We start from the raw sequence: 23,095 nt of genomic DNA, 5'->3' as shown, positions 1-23,095 counted from the left end.
GTGTGTGTGTGTGTAAGCTTTGTGTTGTAGTTACACTGGACCACCACTATCTGGCAATGTGATACCTTGTCTAGTAATGACAGGGGAGCTCCGACTTTTCCTGACTCACAGGGAGCAAACTTTCTCTCTCTCTCTCTCTCTCTCTCTCTCTCTCTCTCTCTCTCTCTCTCTCTCTCTCTCTCTCTCTTTCCAGAACGTTTTGGTTTCTTCTCTCCGTAAATCGGTTCTGCTGACTGACAACATCCACTCCGGCCCTGTGGAGGAAACTACTCCGAATCTCTTTATTTCTTATCCTTCGCTCTGTCTCTCTCTATCTCTGTGCTGATCCGTGACTTGTATACTTTTGGGGTTTAGCGTTGAGCGTTGGGGTGTTTGAGCGTGCAAGCGTTTGGGCCTGCGCGTGTGTGTGTGTGTGTGTGTGTGTGTGTATATGTGCGCGTATATGTGTGTGTTTGTGTGCGCGTGAGTCAGTATGCCATGTCGTCCCCTGGCTCGTCGTTTGTGCAGATAAAGCATGAGGACCTGCTCTTCTATGAGAACTGTGGAGGAGGCAGCTTTGGGAGCGTCTACAGAGCCCTGTGGATATCCCAGGACAAGGAAGTGGCCGTGAAGAAACTTCTCAAGATTGACAAAGAGGTGAGGAAGAGACGCACACAAACAGAGCAATCATATAAACCTCTGCAGCAGACACACACACACACACACATAATTTGAAGCTCCATAGTATTTAGAAGTTATGGACTTGTTTGTGGCACATGACTGCTCTAGTTTCCACTAATTTCCCAGATCCTCTTTGGACACCCAAAGCCCTCTTTCCCTCCCCCTCCTCCCCCCTGTTGTCGGCAGTTGAACATGTGGTTTATCTTAAAACATACCTCTCCTCGTCCCCCTCGTCCGCCCACTCCACTTTGTGGATGGAGCAGTTTTATTTATGCCAGCACTCCCCCTGTTCCTCCCATTGTATTTCAGGGCGAGGTGTGTGGTCATTTGGGGCCTCAGTGCACTGCAGTTCAGCCCAGGTGGTTCTCTTATGAGTGTGACCCAGTGTCAGGAAACTTTTTAGAAGTTCAGCGTGACCTGTGGGTGAATCGGGCACGTGTAAAGTATACTCGCGTTTAAGACAAATATAAGATACTGAAGTTGAGAAAACGCAGGGGCCGACTGCATTAATCAGAGGGAACAGAATTTGATTTGTTGCCTGTCGTGTATTTCTCTCACACTTGCTTTCTCACACCCACGCACAAACACATGCAGGGTGTGTGTGTGTGTGTGCGTGTGGTTAATATGTAAATAGCAATTTGATGGATTATGGGAGAACTGCAGTTTACTGCAACACTTCATGTGAAATGGAGCCGCTTGAGGACACTCTTAGCATTAAATTCATATTTCAAGTCATTATTGCACAAACACTACCTTCACACAGTGGTGGAAGAAGTACTCAAATAGCAACACCACACTATGATAATACTTATGACAATACTATTACAAGTGCAATCAAAATTTGACTTGAGACATGTTGAGACAACAAAATGCACTTATCAAAGTACTCATGCAGAATAGCCTCTGTTGGTGCTATATTCTCATATTATTTGCTCAACTCTAGCTGTCAGATAAAAGTAGTGGAGTTAAAGTATAAAGGAGGATAAACTGTAAATACTTGGGTAAAGTACAAGAACCTCAAAATCGGACTTAAGTAAATACACGTCCACCACTACATTCACAAACGTAAAACCGCATGTGCAAATACATGGACACACACTGATGTTTGTACTCACTGATAACCTCACACGTGGGAGCAAAAGCAGTGAAATAAACTGCTCTTTGGAAGGAAAACTATTTATCGAGAAAATATTTTTGAAGCAGTTTTTTGTGCGATTTAGTTATTATGTTGCCTGGCAACACTTACATATTTCACAAATGCGAAGGGTATGACCCTATGTGTCAGTCCAGATTAATGGCATGTTTGTCACTGCGGTGTGGAAGGCCCGTGTTTGGAGACTCAACATGTGGTACGAACGAGGTTCAGGCCTCAGTTCAGGCATCGCGGACACACTGTCAGGGAGAACTTATACAATTGGGTAACATCTTTTAAGATTGGATAACAAGTGAACAGCTCTACCGTGTGAGTGTACAGTCTTTCAGGGATGATTTACATTTTATTTTCTTAAAGATGTTTCCTTGGCGATGTCAGATATTGGAAAACTGAAGGATGATGTTAACAAAGTTATTCATATTGTTTTTGTCTCCTCGTCCAGGCTGAGATTCTCAGTGTCCTGAGTCATAAGAACATCATTCAGTTTTATGGAGCCGTGCTGGAATCTCCCAACTATGGCATTGTCACAGGTCAGACCCCGTGTGTGTGTGTGTGTGTGTGTGTGTGTGTGTGTGTGTGTGTGTGTGTGTGTGTGTGTGTGTGTGTGTGTGTGTGTGTGTGTGTGTGTGTGTGTGTGTGTGTGTGTGTGTGTGTGTGTGTGTGTGTGTGTGTGTGTGTGTGTGTGTGTGTGTGTGTGTGTGTGTGTGTGTGAGCTATAAGCTAGTTTTTATCTGTATTCCCTGGGCAGGAAACGGAGAATAACATCTCTGTCAGAAGGGAAACCTAACACTAACATATAACCTACACATGTGATTGTGGGAGTATTTTAATCCCCAACTCCATTCGGATAACTGATCTCGTTAGAAATTGTTCTACACTTGTAGAACTTGTTAAAAGCGGTTCTATAAATGATCATGTGCGTTATCATCTTTGGGGTCACGGCCTAATGGATATAAGTAACATTAGGTGTTAAGGACAGGTCAGGGTTTAAGGTGAGGCATGGAGGGGTTAGGGGCCAGGGCCAGGGCAGGTGTTTATGTATCAGCCGTATTTGTGTGTATTTGATCCTTAGCGTGCCACTTACGGACACGTTGGCACATGCTCCGATGGCCGTGTGTATGTGTGTGTTTTGATGTTTGTGTGTACAATCTGAGCACAGGTTCTTGCGGTGTTTCCTGGCAGGACATTTGTAACTGAGACCAGCATGTTTGAATGTGGTAGTAATCCTGGACGGGGGTCATATGTTTAAGATAAAGCACCGACGCACCACTACAGACTTGTCCAACAACAATTCTCACTGCAGCTGAGTTTAATAAAGTCCAGTGCTTACTAAAAATAAAAAAGTACAGTAGGCAAAATAAGAACCGGTTCAGGAGATGAAGAAGACATACTTGATACATGATGAGATGGAGTTTGGAGGCAGTAAAATGCATTTTTGCTAAATGGTAACATCCGGTCATTACAAAGGACAGATTTGTCCATGTTCTTACTCCTCGGTCTCCTTTGACATTGTCCTCAGTTTTCTACTTATTTTTTTAACTGTCAAGATTTAACAGGAAAATGTTAACAGTCCAGAGTTAATCTGGATTAGACGGTCAGAGTTGTGAGCTTTGCCACCGATTTGAGCTAGCTTCTCTGTGCGTAGGACCGTGTGTGATGTTTCTCAAACATGATATAATGCATTCGTGTAAACTACAACTACAACTTCTGTCACTTGTTTAAAATGTCAGTCACTTCAGTTAAACATGCTGTCAGTTAAGTTAACTAGTTTTTAAACGTGGGGATTGAGATCTGCTCCAACTGCATTATAAAAGTGAATATTTATTCTTCCAATTGCCAGTGTTTAAATGCGTAGCCCTGCACACACATTACACACATAATTTCTCTTAACTGTTGTCCTATAATGATAAGTGTGTGTGTGTGTGTGTGTGTGTGTGTGTGTGTGTGTGTGTGTGTGTGTGTGTGTGTGTGTGTATGTTCCTACAGAGTATGCCAGTGCAGGGTCTCTGTATGAGTACCTTTCCAGTGAGCAGAGTGAGGAGATGGACATGGAGCAGGTCATGACATGGGCCATACAGATAGCCAAAGGTAATAATAATTAAAAAAAAGTATGAGGGTTGATACGATCACCAAAGTCCTGTAATACTCCAGTCATCGTGCACCAGAGTTAATAATAGTTTACACAGCTTTTTATTTGTCTCTTAATCCCCGTCTCTAACCTGTGTCTATTCAACACCAACAAGCTTTTTCCATTTGCCTGTTGCAAAAAGAATCAAATAAAACGTTAAATATATACAGATCAGCAAAACATATTACTGTTATATGTGTTGGTATAAGAGTGGGGAGTTGGCACCTTGCTAATTACTGGGGCAGTAAATAATGTATGTATAATAGATAAAAGAGGAACATTTAGATTTTTAAATGTTCTCTGTGATAGATTTGAAGGTAATTGAAGCGTAAAAGGTGACATGCACGTAATTATCAATTTACACTGTCACCTTTGCACCCAAATTAAGATGAAACAGATTATCAGTCCAGTCAAGTCAACTTTATTGTCAATCCTGCAATATGTGCCAGACATACAGAGCAATTGAAAATACGTTCCTCTCCGACCCACGGTGCAATAAGGACACGTACAACTAGTATAATATAAAAAAAAAGATAAGAAATATATACAAATAAGATAAAGAAAGATAAGTTATATATGCAATTAAAAAGATAAGTAATATGTACAATACAGTAATAAAGTCCCAAATAGTGCAAATGTCAGGCAAAATTATATATAAAGACTAGATTTGTTGAGGATGTGTGTACTTTGCCATTATTATAACTGTTTTTAAAATTCTAAATGTTGTGTTTAGCCTACAATTTTTTAACCTCAGTTCATCCAGTGGATTTCTGGGTTAACCTGAAGTTCAAACTACAATATTTTACAATTCAACTACACCCTCAACTTAAATGCTGTAAGGAAATTCCACCAAAACCAATCAGATTTATTTTTTTTTGCCAGTTATTAATTCTTGATGTCCTTACAGGGTTGCATTACCTCCACGCAGAAGCTCCAGTCAAAGTCATTCACAGAGACCTCAAGTCACGCAACGGTAACACATCAACCTTAACCCCATTTAGATTTGTTCCTCAAACTTAAGTTCTCTCTGCTATTAGTGTGTTAGCTGTATTACTGTTTCACGTCACACAGCTTTGAACGGTTTCTCTGTTCTCTCTCGTGCAGTGGTAATGACAGCAGACAAAGTGCTGAAGGTGCGTGTCTTGAGATGAACAGATAACTAATATTAGCATTTTTCTTTTTTTATTCAATTCAGGCACATTCAGGTATTCTGTGTTTTCTTCATTGCTCTTTTTGTTGGGATTTCAGATTTGTGACTTTGGGGCATCTAAGTTCCTGTCCCATACCACCCATATGACGGTGGTGGGCACTTTTCCCTGGATGGCTCCTGAAGTCATTCAGAGCCTGCCTGTCTCCGAGACCTGCGACACTTACTCCTACGGCGTGGTGAGTCGGCGCTACTGTTGAAATCTCATTATTGTAAGGTCGGGAATCAAACCGAAATACTTAGTTTGGTACCAACCTGACAGCTGGAATTACATGTGTTGTTTTTGTCAAATTTATCTTTAATCACTCATTCTGTTTTTACAAAATACTTTTTTGTCAATTATAAAAGACTTTTGTACGGCGTTTTACAAAATACACTTTTTTATATATCGTTTGAAATGGTCTTGATAATAATATAACTTCTGGGCCCTTAAAGGAGGAGATCCATCATCTGTAGCTTCTGTGATCCTGTAAAAACAATCTCATATACCAATCACTGCCTCGCGTTCTTCTGTGAGGAAAGAACAGCATTTTGTATTTAGGGGAGATTTTATGTCTGTGGATTTTGTGTTAAATTAAAAAAATATTGAAAAAATAAGCATGTTTAAGATCATATTAGCACCAGTCTGAATTCATTGCTAATGATTCCCTGCCCTACTGCATTGGTTGTGCTGGTGCGATTTTTGTGGTGGCTTTACCAATAAGACCTCTACACAGCAAATGATGTCTGTCTGAATGAACCAACTCAATGTGTTCGGTGGCCAGGTGCTGTGGGAGATGCTGACTCGGGAGGTTCCTTTCAAAGGTTTCGAAGGGCTGCAGGTTGCATGGCTGGTGGTGGAAAAGCAAGAGGTAACCCCCCCCCCACACACACACACACACACACACACACACACACACATACACACCTTTCTTTCTCTCTCTGTCAGCATGTAAAGCCACCAGAGTTTGAGAAGGCTTGAGGAACAATGCGATGCTCTCATGGTTTCCACTGCGAGCTGGTGAGGCTGAGGCTGGGTATTTTTAGGCCTGATGTCAGTTCTCTGCTCTTGTAAGGCTTGGATACACAGCAGTGGAGCGCAGCCAGACCCCCCCCCCCCCGGCTTACGCCTTTACGAGAGAGAGACAAAGAGAAAGAGAAAACGAGGGAGATTGCAGTGATAGGAGGGTTGATTCTGCAGGTTTACGGGAGTAAGGGGATGATGCTTATACAGTCTGTGTTTCAGTTATTGACGTGCCTGTACCCCCCACAACAGACACAGTCACACAGACACACACACAGTCACACACACACTGGGGGCCAACGAGCAACTCTGAGAACATGATTCCTGCGTAGCTGTTGGCCAATCTCCAAATACTCTCCCTAAATAACTCTCTCTCTCTCTCTCTCTTTCCCTTTCCCAGTCTCCCTCTGATTTCCTCCTCCATTGCTATACCTCTCCTGCTGACCCTCTTATTTGCCCTCTCTCCACTCACTGTGATATTTTAGGATTAATCCCTAGAGAAAACTGTTTCCATTTACTGCACTGTTCTATGGAGCTGTCTGGGCTCATTTAGACCTTTTTTTTTTTTGAAGCCAGGAGATCTTTCATGAAGGGACATAGTGCTGTTTGCTGTTGTTACTGCAGTTAACATGTTACAGAAAGATCAAATTGGAGCCAGACACTTTCAAATGTACCCATTTTATCTCATAAACAGGTTGAGTGTATATTAAACAAATTATTAGATTAAGAACTTGTAATGTATGATACAATTTTAAATATATAATCAAAAAACCTAATAAAAACAGTCCAAAAATCATATAATATACATATTTTATATACGTTAGAACAACTTTGGATATTTCCTATTCAAGTTTTACAGTATGTATTCCTTTTCTTTCTGAGCTCATCCCACTGGTTTGAGGTAGGTGGGACTGGAAAAAGGTGATGTCACATTTGAAAACCAATCAGGATTCAGCAATATTTGATTCAGAATGAGGTGACAGCGGTAGGTCTGTTTGCTGGTTTAAGGCCACTGTCAGTCAAATCTGATCAAACCACACCCACACAGCCCTCATGAAGCACGTTAGCTGAGTTTATGAGTTTAAAGGTGCCCTGCCACACATATTTCATTTTAATCAGGAGAGACTTTGTTGCAGATATGCAAAGATTTATTGTACATAAGCATAACATGAAATGTACAGATTAGACTCCATCGTTAAAAATATTTTAAAGGGGTAGAGAAGCCAGACATATTTCCCCCGATGGAGCCTAGACACAACCTGGATCCCGAAAGAAGGAGCTGTCTGCCGGAAAGGGACTCAGGTTGCCGTGGTTGACGATGGCCAGAGGTGGAAGGGGAGGAGGATGGTTGCACATTTGCCTGAAAAGACAGCTGACCGCAAAGAGAGAAGACATTTAAAGCAGGATGTCATGCTGTGATTGGATCATGAATTTCGTGGCCAATTTTGGTTGGTTTACTGAAAAGTGAACGCCTCTAAACACCTGAATAGTTTTAGGAAGAGATAGTGGTGATTGAAGTTATTTAGAAGTCTTCCTGAAAGAATTTGTGCTGAGCTCCATTAGTTTGTGGTAATGTCTGAAGTTCTACCATGGACTCTGTAACAACAAAATGCCTTGGTTTCAAGCCATTCTAGCGTGGTATAGAAAGTCTGCAGGAAGACTCAGCTCGATTTGTGCCAGTTCTCATTAATATTCAACAAGCTAAGCTGCTTGACTCTGATTGGCTAACAGCTAGCCAATGAGAGCCTGGCTGTCAGAATCCTTTACCCAGCACAACTGGGCGAGCTCATGAATAGTAATGAGCTCAGGCTACATGATGTCAGACCGACCAGCAGTTCATTTTCACATTCACCACATAACACGAACACATATGGACCTAATCTATTTAAAAAAAAATGCAAGTAAAAACGGTTTTGTGTGGCAGGGCACCTTTAAGCTCTTAAATGTAGGGTTGGTAACTATTTCCAAAATAAACTTTTTTATATATCGTTTGAAATGGTATTTACACCCCGACAGCAATAAATAACTTAAAGGAGGAGCGAAAAAGATCCGTCATCTATAGCTGCTGTAATCCTGTAAAAACGCCCACCAATCATTGCCTCGCGGTCCGCTTGGAAAGAACCAATGAAATGCCTCCTCGCCCCGTGTACAAGCCTGAGCTCTATGCGCATCGTCGCCGCCTTGCGAACAGTAGTCATGCTAGTTTTAAACAGTCGGTGTGATAATAATAGCTGTTTGCTTACCGATGAATGAGACATGAGGTAAGATTGCGGTCCTTTCTCCACTCCATGGGCTTCAGTACAGTCTCAACGAGGCTGTAGACCCTTAACTTTGATAGTGTAAGATTTGTATTTATTGTATTATATTTGAAGCCACGTTTACAGGGGCTTAATTATGTACTGTATGACTTTTCTGTTAAAAGTAAAAAGCTTCTGCTTCTTGTATTTGCACGTGTTTTTGTGTGTCTGGGTATCTAGAGGCTGACCATACCCACCAGCTGCCCAGCAAGTTTTGCAGAGCTGATGAGGAAATGTTGGCAAGCAGACCCAAAGGTAAGCTAAATGGACAATTGGCTAATCTCTAAAAAAAAAAAAAAAAAAAAAAAAACTTCTTCTGCATCACTAAGTTTTTTTTTTTTTTTTTAAAAGACATTTAAAAATAGGTGCGTTATTTTATCTTGTGTGCATGCTTGTACCTACAGGAGCGTCCACAGTTCAAACAGGTGCTGGTAACCCTGGAGACCATGGCCAATGACAGCAGGCTACCGGACCAGTGTAACTCCTTCCTCCATAACAAGGACCAGTGGAGGTACAGAAACACACACACACACACACACACACACACACACGTACACATCAAAATGAAACATTGAGTGCATCTGCACTGCGTCTGAGCATGAGGCAGGTCATTTTGAAGTGTATAAAGTAAAGTCTAGTTGCGAATGACAAACACAGTCTGCAATTTACTGTACTCCAAAATAGTCAAAATGCATGCACACAAATTCAACATAGTCTCTCACTCTCACACACACACACACAAACACACACACACACACAGCTTTGTGGACTCTTAAGCTCAGGAGAGAAGTTAAATGTGTGACCCTGTGCTCTACATCAGTCTATAATAAGCTCTCTGGAAAGTGTCCATGGAAGAGATTCCTCTACTCCTCCACTCTGAGGAGTGTGTGTGTGTGTGTGTGTGTGTGTGTGTGTGTGTGTGTGGGGGGAAGAAATCAAGTATGAGCTGAAGAAGAGGAGAAGTACACTGAGAAACAGAAATGTATTGGCCGCATGTGAATTTTACGAGACTGAACAAGGGAGAAACAAACGGCAGGGGGGGAGAGCGCGAGAGAGAGGTGGGGGATGGAGCAGAGGTGCGAGATTCTGTGAATATTTAACATGAGTACAGCGAGGCAATCAATTCTGAGTGAAGTTTTGGGTACGGGTGGAAAAAGTTGGAAAGGGGGGAGGCGGAGAGGAGGAAGAGTGAGGGAGGTGAAGGGGCGGGATGAATGAAGAGGGAGGTATGGAAGGAACACAGGAGGAGGTATGGCTGTGCGTCAGATCGCTCTATATTTAGTTGCTGTGAGAGTTGATTGTGGTGTGTGTGTGTGTGTGTGTGTGTGTGTGTGTGTGTGTGTGAGAATGCAGGTTCATGGGCAGTCACTCACAGTGTCCTCTTGTGGTAACAGAGAGTACTGCAGCTACATATTTTACTCCGTTTAAGCTAGAAATATTGTCTTCTGTAGGTCACGTAAACTAAAAATGTATTGTCATATGGTCTGCTATAGGATACTAGAGTGTTCTCATTTTAAAACCGGTGCATCCTTTTCATGTTGCCAGTTTATCAGAGCTGCAGCTTTGCTTTAAGCCAAATAATTAATCAAAAGTTATAATTGGTAACGACGCAGTTTTCAAACTACAGTGATTTTTAGCATGAGTATTTTATGTGTTTGAACTGAAAAAGGTGAGAAAATCTAGTACGTACACTCAGAAAAGTCTACAAAAACATTTGAGTGATAGTGTAGTTGTGATTTGAGTGTGCTCTTGATGAACAGTATTGTCCAAAAATGCAATGCACTACTTAAATTAAAACATTTGTAAAAATAAATCGGTGTATGGTGGTGAGCCAGCTCCAGGAAAATCTTTTGAGAATTTTTTTGCGGTGGCATTAAAAGATTCCAGTTTGACTGACCTGCATCAGTGCACGTATTGCATCATTTCCTGTCATTACAAAATGTAAAAGTACATTGATTTCTTATATATGAACTGCAAAAATAGTAAACTGTGACAATTGGTGTGCAGTAATGTGTACACTAATTGTCACAGTTTATTCTACAGCACACACTAGAGCAAAAGTAGAGTGCGTTGGTCATGGGAGATCTTGAGAGCCTCAACTTTTAAAAGAGAGGTGTTTTTTGAACAAAAGATCTTCTAACAGAAATAATGTTTCCAACAGCACATGCATGCTGTACTGAAATATTTATTTAACTTTATTTCTCGCCGCGTTCAAGTTGCTGTTAAAACTAGGCCATGTACAAAGTCACAACAGAAGGCGTATATTGTGTCTGCGTGTGGCCATACTACAGGTGTGAAATCGAGGCGACCCTGGAGCGCCTTCGGAAGCTGGAGAGGGAGCTTTACTCCAAAGAGAAGGAGCTGGAGGAGAGGGAGAGGAGGCTCCGACTGTGGGAGGAGAGGCTGATGGAGAGGTCCAACATGTCTCCCAGTCCGACCTCCCTACTCATGGAGCGCTCAAACATCTCACCAGTAAGTGGAAGTGGAGTAAACCAAAAATCTGTTCAGACAGCTGCAAAACAAAATCAAATAATACCTTTATTTTTTTTTTACAATCTTGGCCCTCGTCTCCTTTCCTTCTCTCTTGCCTTATCAGTTCTTAACACCGATGTCCATCGGTTCCTCCGGCTCTTTCTTCCGCTCGCACTCTCAGGACTCCAACAGTGCCGGGGTCAGCAGTGCCGGCGTCAGCTGCCTCCTCCGCACCCTCAGCAACGGAGACACGGAGCGGGGGAGCAGTGCGGCGCTGGAGAGGGGGGTGGGCTCGCTCGACAGCGGGAGGCTGCACGCCGTGCTCCGAGGGTTGCAGGGCAGGTTCGGAGAGGACGATGGGGAAGAGGAAGGAACCCTGGAGGAGAAAGGCTGGGGGGAGAGAGATGACAGCGGGAGCATGGAGGGAGGAGGAGGAGGACGGGTGCAGGTGACACTCAGGAGCTTCCCAGGCGGCAGAGTGGAGAGGGAGGAGAGGACGTGGGAGGAGGGGGACAGGGAGAGGGGAGGGATCCAGAGGAGCAGGGTGACCACCATAGTCCGAGGGTATTCGGGCGGGTTTGGAGAGGCGGAAGGGGAGAGGGAGAGGGAGAGGGAGAAGGAAGGAGGATGGGAGATAGAGAAGCTGGGGGACAGGCTAGATGAGAGAGGGATGGAGGGAGGTATAGAAGGGGGGAGGCTCCCGGCCATGTTCAAGGGTCTCCACGGGAGTTTGGGGGGCTTGGGGGACATGCTGTCCTTAGACATGGATGAGATGGGGGAGATGGAGAGACTAGGTGACATGGACATGAACATGAACATGGGGGACCTGGGAGTGATGAAGGTGAGGAGCGAGCTGGGGGTCAGGGGTCACAGGAGCGACATGGGCGTCGTGGTCCAGGGAGTCAGAGGCGACCGCAGCGAGGCCATAAGCCAAAAGATCCGAGGGGAGGTGGGGGTCATCGGTCACTCGGGGGTGCAGGTGAGCATGCGCGCCTCGTCCAATCAGAACTCTGTGAAGAGCTGCAGCGTGCGGCACGGAACCAAGATCAACATGGCTACCGCAGCCATGGACATGATGGAGCTCGATTGGTCCGACAGTGACTAGAAAATGAACACACACACACACACACACACACGCACAGAAAACACACGTAGAAATACACACAGAGGCCAAACTAGAAAGATTTTGACTTGTTAGCACATGCAGTACCTGAGCTACTGTATGTGAATTAGAATCTCCAGTTGAAAAAGAGCTGGAATACACACATTTCTTTTGTTAAATCTTTTTATTTTTTATTGAATGGATGAATACTACACCCATGTGTACTGTGAAGTAAGAAGGAGCAAAGAAGGACTTCACCTGTGTAACTTAATGTGCTATTAAAACTGCTGGATAACATACTGTAAGAGGTACAAGTGTCACAAAATAGCACACTTGAAAAGGCGCTCTAATGAGGCCGCACTGTCTGATTTTATTATTATTTTTTTTTCCTTCTCCTGCTTGTAGAGTATCTTGTATTTTTTAGTTTATAGATTTGATTTGTTCAAAACAAGCTTTGACTTCAGCAGTTCTAACTGTGATTTAGCGTGTGAATTTTTGGCATTTCTTTCTGTATATTTTATCATTTTTCAATAAAAAGAAAAGCAACTTGTGATTCCATTCCTGTGATTTTGCTCCAGCCGCATTTCGACCGCAGGCACTTTGCCCCGGAACTATTAACCTTCTGAGGAACCCGAACTCGACCGTGGGAACCAGGGTCTAAATTAAGTTATGGGGACATTTTCATTTTTAAAATAAGTTTGCGTGTCTGTGTCTGTCTGTCTTTGAAATATCTCATGAACCGTTCATCCAATCTACTTCCAACATAATTGTATTTAGAGGTTATATCAGAATAGGTTTACAGTACATGGTTTAATTTAAAAAAAAACAACATCTTTTTGTTGTACTGCCCATTGCTGCAGCTCCTCTTTTCACCCTGTGTGTTGAGCTCTCTGCTTTAGCTACAGAGTGAGGCGCCTCACTTCTGTTCCACCTTTGTTGGGAGTCGCACATGCTCAGTAGCTAGGTAAGGACTAGAAGCAGAGTATGAGGGTGACAAAAAACTCTTTATTTGCCTCTCTTCTCTCTCTCTCTCTCTCTCTCTCTCTCTCTCTCTCTCTCTCTCTCTCTCTCTCTCTCTCTCTCGCTACACACACTCGCATTCTGGAGCCGGCTGAATGTGAGTTTGTCTCTGTACTTGGTCCGGTTCTGGTGCTTATTGGCTCTCATAAAGGTCCAGGTGGGTAGCGCACTGCTACAGTCCATGAGGCAAATGTCTGATTATTCCACATTTTAATTGTGATATTTTATGATTACAGTCTACATCTGCAACGTTCTCTGTCAGGTAAATGTAGTAGTACACTGTAATAGGGGTGGGGGAAAAAATCGATACAGCATAGTATCGCGATATTTTTCGTGGCAATACTGTATCGATACACAGACACCAAGTATCGATCTTTTATGACATATGTGTTGGTCAGTTTGTCTGCTTGACAATCACATTTTGCAGCAATAAAATTGAAGTGAGATGAACAAACAGAGAAATGTATCTTTTTAGATAAAGCAGATGTTGACAAAATTGGCCTTTCGGTACATCATTTGAAATTGGGAAAAATTTGAAGTTGGAAAAAAGGTAATACATTGCAATATCGCAGAATATTGCAATATGTTTAAAATCGCAATAATATCGTATCGTGACATAAGTATCGGGATGATATCGTATCGCGAGGCCTCTGGTGATTCCCACCCCTACACTGTAAGTCTGTCAGTAGTAGGCTATACAGCGGAGTTGCATATTAAGTGATTTGGGGTCCTTCTGTAAGTCATTTTGGGGTACAATTTGGTTCTGGAGAATGCTACAAGCAGCAATACCACAGGCCAAGCAATCAGCCCATTCCAAACAGGCCACACAGAGAAGGAGAGAATTATTATTTATTATTATTATTTTTTTTTTTAAGAATTTTTTGATTGATAGGACAGCTAGGTGAGAAAGGGGAGAGAGAGGGGGAAGAAATCGTCACAGGTCGGACTCGAACCCTGGAGCTCTGTGTGCCTGCTCTACCACTGAGCCACACACAACTACCTCGCCCAACAAAATGAAATCCCTGTGAACTTGTAAATCTTGACCCCAGACTTCTAAACTCCCTCTCACACACTGAGCAGCAGCGCCACTCCAGCCAGCACCCACTTGGCGGGTCTCTCCCTGGTTTTTAGGCTGAAAGTCCATACATATGTGGGTCCTCTGATCTTGGTCTTGTAGAGCGGACATTCGTAGATATTCCTGGTCTCCTGGCGGTCATTGGGCACAGCTCGGACCGCGATGACGGGCATGGCTGGGGTCAGTTCCTTTAGACGGGCCTCGGTGATCACCCCAGCCTGAGTGTCCCACCTCGCACCTGTGGGTGGACACAGATACCAACTAGGGCATTTAAACATGTATGACATGATTTGATTCACAAATGTAGCTTTCACTCAAAATGTCTCTCTCTCTCTCTCTCTCTCTCTCTCTCTTTCTTTCTTTTCTCCTTCTCTCTCTCTCTCTCTCTCTCTCCCTCTCTGCACACACACACACTCACATTCTGGAGCCGGCTGAATGTGAGTTTGTCTCTGTACTTGGTCCGGTTCTGGTGATTGCTTATTGGCTCTCATAAAGGGCCGGGTGGGTGGCGCACTTCTACAGTCCATGAGGCAAATGTCTGATTATTCCACATTTTAATTGTGATATTTTATGACTACAGTCTACATCTGCAACGTTCTCTGTCAGGTAAATGTAGTAGTACACTGTAAGTCAGTAGTAGGCTATACAGTGGAGTTGCATATTAAGTGATTTGGGGTCCTTCTGTAAGTCATTTTGGGGTACAATTTGGATCTGGAGAATGCTACAAGCAGCAATACCACAGGCCAAGCAATCGCCCCGTTCCAAACAGGTACATTTAGAATTTTTAGTATTAAAAAAGACAGAGAGAAGGAGAGAATTTTGTGAGAGAGAGAGAGTATGGCGGCCTTTCACTCCAAATGTCCAAGGATAGAATAATATCTTGCTCAAGGATCAGTAACAGAAAAGGGGCCCTCCAGCAATATCTTTTTTTCCTACTATGGCCACGCCAAGACCCGCCCTTCAATAGCATTCACACACTACTATTGGCCAGGTGTCCACGCTTACGCAAGGTAACATAACCCGATTTGTACAGGTCCTGTCCCCTGACCAATCGGCTATCCTAACCTTAACCGCTCGAGGTCAGTGCCTAACCCCAAACAACTATTGAAGGGCGGGTAAAAAAAAAAAAAAAAAAAGGAAAAAAATGTGGCAGCCCTCCATGTTGCCCCACAATAAAGAGGAAATAAAAGACAGTTTGTCTACCTTCCATGTACAGTCCATATACGTATGCACCCTCCCTGGCAGGCTGGTTGAACTCTTCTTTAAACTTCTTGGTCACATCCACGGTCAGGTTCACCTTATCCAGGGGCCACTCGTTCTTACGCGCAAGAGACTGCATCACCGCTGGAAGGCCAGAACAAGATGAAAACAGACAAAGGATCAAGAACGAGTGGAGGAAAAAAAAAGAAGAGGGGAGGTGAGTTGTGAAAAACCTTTTAGTCAAGCCTAGGTAGTGCTCTTATCCATGCGCATGAATGTGTGTTACCAGTGAGGAAGGACTGGGGGTTGAAAAGTCCAGACAGCCAGACAACACTCGGCAGAGACAGGTCCTGAGTCCAGCTGTCTAGCTCTTTACAACGCTGCAACACATCATTATACCTGATGCACACAAACACACAGGACAAAATCTTAGGATGTCAGCCCTATGGACACTTACAGCTACTGTAGATGGATTCATCTATATGTAATGTATACCAGGACAGTATCTCAAACAACTACTTACATGATTTTTCACAATCTCACACACACACACACACACACACACACACACACACACACACACACACACACACACACACACACACACACACACACACACACCAACCATATAGCCAGGCTGTAGGTGGAGGGGTAGGCCAGCTTGGTCCAGGTATCGGGCACGTTGTCAAAGAACAAGGCTGTTTGCAGCTTCTCCATCTCAGAGGAGATGGCCAGTTCACCCTTTGACAGGTACACGCAACTGTTACATCACTATGAATACACACGTCGAATTAAACATCACTGAATATTTAAGCTGTTGGCCACGTTTAACACTGCGGTATAGTGGCACCTGATCAGATGAGGGGAAATCTGTAGGATGGATTTGTGTAGAGCATACCTTGAGTCCCAGGTCAAGCTCTTTTAGCGAGCGCCGCATCTCCGAGATGAGCGTGTTCATGCGCTCACACTCCTGGAAGCAGACCAGGATGTACGGCGAGCGTTCAGCTGTCTTAGACGTGATGTCGGACATGTTGTACTCCTCTGGTAGCTTCTCCAGCACCTCATCTAAAATTGTCTTCACCTGAGGGAAGGGTGGTTACTAGAATAAGTGACGTGGTTCTGTTCACGTAGTTTCTCTAAGAATTACAGAATTAGAGTGATCTAAAACGGCTTCAATTGTCAGAAAGTCAAAAAATAAGTCAGTATCTTTGTGCGTTTGCTAGGCGTCGGACAGGTTGTGTCAGGTAATGGACAATAACGTATTCAAGCAGAGATACAACAACAAAAACAACTAATGCCGTAAAAAAATAATTGGACATGCATGTGTAGGTGTAACTACCTTCTCCTCCAGGGTCTGTGAGACTCCCTCCCCCATCACAGCATCAGGAGACTGCAGCTCCAGCAGAGTGTGGAAAAGGTTATCTGACGTCACTGTCAAGAACTCAATTTCTGCGTTGGGGTGCAACCCATAATGCACTGGGCTTTCATGGGGCAGCATCTCATCTATGAAATCATGGTAGCCCTGGAGATGTCGAGAGAGAAATGGTGAATGCCGTCTAATACTGTCATTTATTCATAACAAACTACACTGTACGTCATTTGGTACTTCTATTTAAAGGTCCAATGTGTGGGAATTTCTCCCATCTAGCATTGAGATCATATATCGCAATCAACTCTCACACCACGCAGTTCAAAGTACGTATTACAGCTACGGTAGCCTTCACGCTTCAAAAAGCCGGTCTCTTGCTCTTTTCAATCTCATTTTTCTTTTTCTGGGCTCAGGAGAAGACTCCTGTTCCTCAAATTTGCATTTTGAATACGTGTGGTCCTCCACGTTTCCTTCTTCAAACTTGCCGGGGACGGGAAGCTACGATACCCATTAACGCGAAAGGCGGAGCAGTATGTCCTGTATGTCCCTTTCCGGCTAATGTATTTCAAGATGGTGCATGAATATGGAGCGTCTCCCTCAGTTCATGCAAATGCAAATGTAAAATTTCAAGCCAAAAGGAATACTTGGAATTGATGGTAGTGGTAAATATTCATGAAAAAGGACAAGTTTGTGAACGGGCAACACAGATTTTGATAATGAACAACTAAACACGTTACACACTGGACCTTTAAAGGGTTTTACAGTCAGACATGTTTAGTGTATGGATTGCCTGTGTGGGAACAGAACTTTTAACCGTTATTCATCCAGGGAGAGCTGACTGAACTTAGTATTTTTCAGTTAGGCCTTGCTTTACATCCACAGAAAGACACAGCAGGATGCAGTTACACTTCTGTTTAGACCAGTTAAGTGCTCAATATCAGAGAGAGCTGACAATGAAAGTTAAACCCTGTCAAGGAGATGTTTTCTCACACCCTCCCTCACATCCATGACTAGTTACCTGGTAGTCCAGGTTCGAGGGGACGACAAACCCAGGACCCAAAGAAAGCTTCCGGTCAAACTGGGAAATTAAACAACGGAAAGAAGATTTTTCAGCGTACAAAACATTAAAAATTTTCCCAACCTAGGTAGCCAAAGTTTCTTGGTCCAACAGTGGCCTAAATCTGGCATGTGTGCTTGCCAGACTCCCTTTAGCTTGCATGTGCGGTGTCTGGCTCAAAACTAGCTCAATTGCTGCTAAGTAGAGCTGATTCTCATCCCAAAACTGTCCAAGTCGGCACTCCAAAAACACCGTTTAATCTGGCAGCCATTTACTGTCTGTGCCAAAGCCAGTTCACATTTAGTCCTCTTGTGCTGGAACACAGCTGATCAGCCAGACATTCACTTTGTCTTTCAATCTCAAAAAACAAAACCGTACACACCTGGTTGGGCTGCATGTATTCTTCCAGGTATGTTCTGCAGAGTCGCCTGTCCCAGTCATCAGTGATGTGTCCTCCGTACATGATCTCTCCAAACAGATACCTGAGGTCCTCCCATGGCACCTTCATCAATATAATCATTATGCAAAAATCACAGCTAATACAACCATACACCTTTATCATCATCATCATCATCATCATGCTGTGGGCACACTCGCATGTGTTAAGGAAAAGCTCAGTACAGCAGCACAACTCATTTCACATACGTGAAGAAGGTTCGGGAGAGTTTGATCAATTACACAGGAGCATTTAATGAACATTCAATTGAGGAGACAATTAAGCAGCCAGTACAGTTTAACCACAATGTGTTACTGTGCAGTGCAAGGGGTGGTGATGGCGCAGTGGATATGAGACATGCCTTTGGTGTGGGAGACCTGGGTTCAATTCCCACTGCGATCCATCAACCAGTGTGTCCCTGAGCAAGACACTTAACCCCTAGTTACTCCAGAGGCATGTGGCCTCTGACATATACAGTATATATAGCAATTGTAAGTCACTTTGGATAAAAGCGTCAGCTAAATGACATATAACGTGTGCCATCCCAGCTTCTGAAGTTCCTGCCTTCCTGAAGGTGTATTTAAACTCATGCTGGAGGCGTTACATTTAGCTGAACCTTTAAGGTAAACAAAGATATTATATCTGTGTTGTCGCCTACAACACAGATGCTAAAGCCTAGTTCAGCCTATCCCTCTCTCTCTGGGAAGTATCAGATGCTAAAGTGACCAGATTTCTGAGACGAAATCCGGGGAGATCTTCAGCTCAGAAGCGTAAATACCTCCAAAACAGGTCATGTTTTTAATCTTTGTGAAACTTAAACGGGGACACTGCCCCAGGGGCGTTACTAGACCTAGAGCTGCACTGGGGCACAAGCCCCCTTAGGGGGGGTCCATGGGCATGCTCCCCTGTAAGAAAATGTTGTCTATTTTAACGTTTAAATGCATCCATCTGGTGCACTTTGAAAAGAAATTGAAACAACCAGCAAGTTGGGGTTCTATGTGTGGAGTAGTTTTGGAGACATGCCTCTTTGTAATTATGAAATATATAACATTTATTTTTATGGCAAAAAATATTCCCCACAATTATGCATATGCCTATTTTTGAAAAGTAATTGATGTAGTATAACCAGCAGAAGACTAATTATGTGTGAGGTAAGTTGAGATACACAACTGTAACTCTAATTATTAAAATATTAAATGTTTTTGGTAAAAGATATTCCCAAAAATTATGATTGTGCTTATTTTTTTAAAGTGCTGTAGCAAAACTAGCAGGAGACAAGTTATAATTGAGGTAAATTTGGAGACACTAACTTATTTAATCATTAAATTAATAAATATTTCTTTTCGGTGTTGTAGTTTGTAGACGGTCCCTATAAGCACTCGTCTTGCTGCCGTCTCACCGCCGGCTGCTCGTAGAGACCAATATTATTTCTCCAGGTTGGAGGACGGCTTGTTCTGATGAAAATTAGTTTGTAGCTCATTGTTTACCTTACTACGGTAGGAAATATGCATCCTTTGTGATTTAATAACATTTCGCTGTAGTGTAATTGATCCCGGAAGTTTGAATCTGTGAATATCTTTCTAACTTTACTGAAATTGAGCTCTGAGCAGTACTTGCTGGCTGTCTTGAGCCTGCAGGTGTAGGGTGCGTGATTGTACATTTGGTCGAGGTTTTTTTTCCTTTCATTCCAATTTCGGGTCTGTCAGTCACAGTGAAAACCGGGGACATTTCCAGGGACAGCTCCAGCCAAGGACAGGTCACCGAAACCGGGGACTGTCCCAGGAAACCGGGGACTGTCCCAGGAAACCGGGGACGTCTGGTCACCCTATTATATGCTAAAGCCTAGTTCAGCCTATCCCTCTCTCTGGGAAGTATGCTAAAGTGTGGCTGGCCCACCGACCTCCAAAAGGAAACAGTCCTGAGACTAAACATTCCCTTATCATGCAGCTGCCTAGATTCCCTGAATCTGTAGAGAGACAAACATAACTATACATGAACAGGTTTGGTTAATAGAGACTGGCCGAATGTTCTCGTCCCCTGACCTGTGACCTATGAATGACCCGATGCTGTCTAAAGCTCTCCCTTTAGTCTCATCACACCACAACATGGTGTTTCTGGAAAATTCCACCACCAACATGCACCAACAACAGATCCCAACCTGTGCATTGGCCTCCAGGTAGTTGTAGAGGACGTTAACTGATATTGTCAGGTCTCCAGTGTTGAAGGGATACTTTCTGTTCCAACCCTGGGGTCCAAACTTCCTCCTCTCCGCCACACAGGCGTGGAAGTAACACAGAGAGAACAGGATGGTCTTAAACTCCTGCTCGCGGCTGCACTGGTCCAGGATGTCCTGGAATGATGATGAAAGATGAGTCAATGAATAAACAGATGGGCCCTACTAGCACCAAGCAGACGGTAGACACTCACCTGGTCAAAGTTATCCAGAGCAGCATGCAAATTGGCAAGCATGCCTGTAGGAGGTTCATTGGTGATCTTAATAGCGTTTTCCAGAATGCCCTGAGGAAAATATATAAGGATAAAAAAAAAGTAATACTTAACAGAGTTTCATTTAGTTTAGTTTATTATAAGGATCCCCCATTTGCTGACTTATAGTCTAAAACAACATTAAATCAGACAATATAACAACGGACGATATTAAAACATAAAAGGAAACATAACAAACTCTAACAAGTATAGAACAAAATAACAAGGAAACAACCCGAAAACCCCCAGAAAAAAAAGAATTAAAAAAAAAAAAAAAAATGCAAATACACTATGTTACACAACATGACTGAGTGACATGAGAACAGCAAAGACACATGGGAGCCTACATTCATAGAGCTGTAACAATTTAAAATGTTGCTGTACAATTTAATTGTCTCGGAAATCATTGCAATATAATTGTCTCTCTCAGTCTCAATTGAAAAATATTTATTTATGTATTATTTTTGCAAACAAATTCAACCTTTGAATGAATTCCAGCATACATCTTTTGGTTACATCACTGTTATGTGACCGAGATAATGTAATAACACAAGTACACAGCCTATGACGTAAACCACGCCTCTTTATCATAAAACATTGTCTTTTTTTTTTCTTAACTGAACATAAAACAGTCATACCTCTTATGATCTTAGCTAATGTTAGCAATTAAATTGCGGTTAAACAAAGAAATGGCAATTATGTAAAAAAAAAAAAAGGCCTATACATTCATTCCATGTTTATGCTTGACGCATTGGGATGACCTTACTGCATCTCTACCTGTGGGATAATGTGTTCCTGGGGTGTTGGTGTGGGCTCGGCGCTCATGAACACTCTGTAGTCCGGATGACTGCCTTCACAGCAGCGCTCCAGGAGCTTCTCAAGTGATCCCAGCCACCGAGCCACCAGGTGGATGTTCTAGTACACCAGAAACCCAGATTTAGTTGTAATCAGTGGTGTAGTCTAATGTGTTTTAGTGGGTATACTGTACTGTATATGTATGGGCCAGGATGGGGGGGCCATATCATTAAGTGTTTGACGCTCAAATTTTGAGCGTCAAACACTTAATTTCCTGCATCCTGATACACTTTTATGCACCAATTTACGGTGGAAATACCTTTATATTAGCCTATGCAAAGAAAAACAACGACAATTCAAAATATATCAAAAATATAACGGAAAGTATGTTGTTGCGTGTCACTGGGCATTTTGAAGTGTGTGTATGGAAATCCTGGAGCTTTCTTAGTGGGTGTACTGCGTATACAAGCGTATCACTACACCACTGGTTGTGATTAAACTTTTTAGTGGTCACTACTTATTCTTTCATGTTTTGTTAAAAACCATATTCATTACTAAATCACATTAGTTGCTTGTAATAATCAGCTTAAGTATGCAGTGCACAGATCATGTTAGCAAGAGATAACTAAGGATGTTAAGTTTTCTGTATGGGAGGGGCGGGGTCATTTGAACTGTTCTGGGCTGAAGCGATGCAAAGGCTCATGGGAAATATTGTGTTAGATGTTAGATATGTGTTCTGAACGGTTTCTGTCCTAGTTAAAGTGTGTTTTAAAACTCTTACTGTTTTGGGTGTGCATTTATGTAATCTGGGCTTTAGTTTTTTGTATGGTTGATTTAATGTCTGTCTACATATATTGTTGCACCACGACCGAGACCTGGGGGGTACTGATGGGGTCTGGGCAGTGAGGTGGAGACACATAACTCAAATACCTGCAGAGAACTTTGGAAATTACAATCTATGCATTGTTATCCATTCTGTTTTACTGGAACTAATGCATTGGCTATATTATCTCTAAAACTATACTGTTATAAAGAAAAAACATTTTTAATAGAACTAATCCTTGCTCTAATTTTGATATGTAAAGCCTAATGTTTCTTTTTTATAATATTTCAAGGGAAGTAAATTGTGTTTTGTAATGATTTTTAGAACTGATTACTTACAACTGATGTAAACTTGATATGGCTACTGCATCAACTTACCAGTCTGTATTAATACAACTTGACCTGTTAAGTTTCAACTTTTGTAAAAACTTAAAACTGTTTAAGGCAACAGGTTTCCACGCAAATTTCTAGTAAGGTCAACTAATTTGGGATAACAGTGTACAGTACAAAGGGCGGCAGTGTGAACTTTGAGGCATGGCAGAGAGTATTTAGAGTTTCAGTGGTCTCACATTGCCAGACCTTCCTCCACAGCGCTGCGGAGGAGGCTCTGGCTAGTCAACACAGCATTCCGGGACGGGAGAAAAATGTGCTCTGGTTTATTGGCATTTCTTTAAACCAATCACAATCGTCTAAGCGCCGGACGGAGCCACGGTGCCGCTGCAAACTAGCCTCGGCAAGGAACCTGTTGTGGTGGAACATGTGTACCTTCAAAGGTTGTTTTAGTCGTGCAACAGAAAACTCCGATTGGACAGATA

General features: G+C 42.8%; 2 protein-coding genes across 2 annotated transcripts in view; one reads left to right on the top strand and one right to left on the bottom strand.

Annotated features, from left to right (window-relative positions):
• Positions 1-50: 50 nt before the first annotated feature.
• LOC114565725 (tyrosine-protein kinase ABL2) lies at positions 51-12,575 on the top strand. Its single transcript, XM_028593933.1, has 11 exons — positions 51-636; positions 2,256-2,343; positions 3,800-3,901; positions 4,849-4,914; positions 5,046-5,074; positions 5,190-5,327; positions 5,913-5,999; positions 8,629-8,703; positions 8,853-8,959; positions 10,740-10,920; positions 11,045-12,575. The coding sequence occupies exons 1-11, from the start codon at positions 478-480 to the stop codon at positions 12,023-12,025; spliced, it is 2,013 nt and encodes a 670-aa protein (XP_028449734.1). The 5' UTR covers positions 51-477; the 3' UTR covers positions 12,026-12,575.
• A 1,532-nt stretch (positions 12,576-14,107) lies between these two features.
• Positions 14,108-23,095, bottom strand: part of dnah9l (dynein, axonemal, heavy polypeptide 9 like) — a 69,657-nt gene continuing 60,669 nt past the window's right edge. Inside the window, exons 81-91 of the mRNA XM_028593089.1 lie at positions 21,441-21,578; positions 20,607-20,696; positions 20,338-20,529; positions 18,126-18,245; positions 17,705-17,764; positions 16,657-16,839; positions 16,216-16,398; positions 15,943-16,058; positions 15,604-15,716; positions 15,321-15,461; positions 14,108-14,355 (exon numbers count right to left, since the gene is read on the bottom strand). Coding sequence (XP_028448890.1) covers positions 14,108-14,355; positions 15,321-15,461; positions 15,604-15,716; positions 15,943-16,058; positions 16,216-16,398; positions 16,657-16,839; positions 17,705-17,764; positions 18,126-18,245; positions 20,338-20,529; positions 20,607-20,696; positions 21,441-21,578 — 1,584 coding nt within the window. The remainder of the gene's footprint in view (positions 14,356-15,320; positions 15,462-15,603; positions 15,717-15,942; positions 16,059-16,215; positions 16,399-16,656; positions 16,840-17,704; positions 17,765-18,125; positions 18,246-20,337; positions 20,530-20,606; positions 20,697-21,440; positions 21,579-23,095) is intronic.

This window comes from Perca flavescens, chromosome 12, assembly GCF_004354835.1.
Source record: "Perca flavescens isolate YP-PL-M2 chromosome 12, PFLA_1.0, whole genome shotgun sequence".
Classification (NCBI taxonomy): Eukaryota; Metazoa; Chordata; class Actinopteri; order Perciformes; family Percidae; genus Perca; species Perca flavescens.
Note: the sequence above shows the minus strand (reverse complement) of the source record. Positions and strands in the feature narration are given on the sequence as shown.

What these genes read in the sequence shown, in the direction of transcription:
- LOC114565725 (XM_028593933.1), top strand. Translation starts at nt 478, where the DNA reads ATGTCGTCCCCTGGCTCGTCGTTTGTGCAGATAAAGCATGAGGACCTG. An exon ending in CAACTATGGCATTGTCACAG is followed by an intron (nt 2,344 to 3,799) that starts GTCAGACCCCGT and finishes ATGTTCCTACAG; the next exon opens with AGTATGCCAGTGCAGGGTCT. An exon ending in TGGTGGTGGAAAAGCAAGAG is followed by an intron (nt 6,000 to 8,628) that starts GTAACCCCCCCC and finishes CTGGGTATCTAG; the next exon opens with AGGCTGACCATACCCACCAG.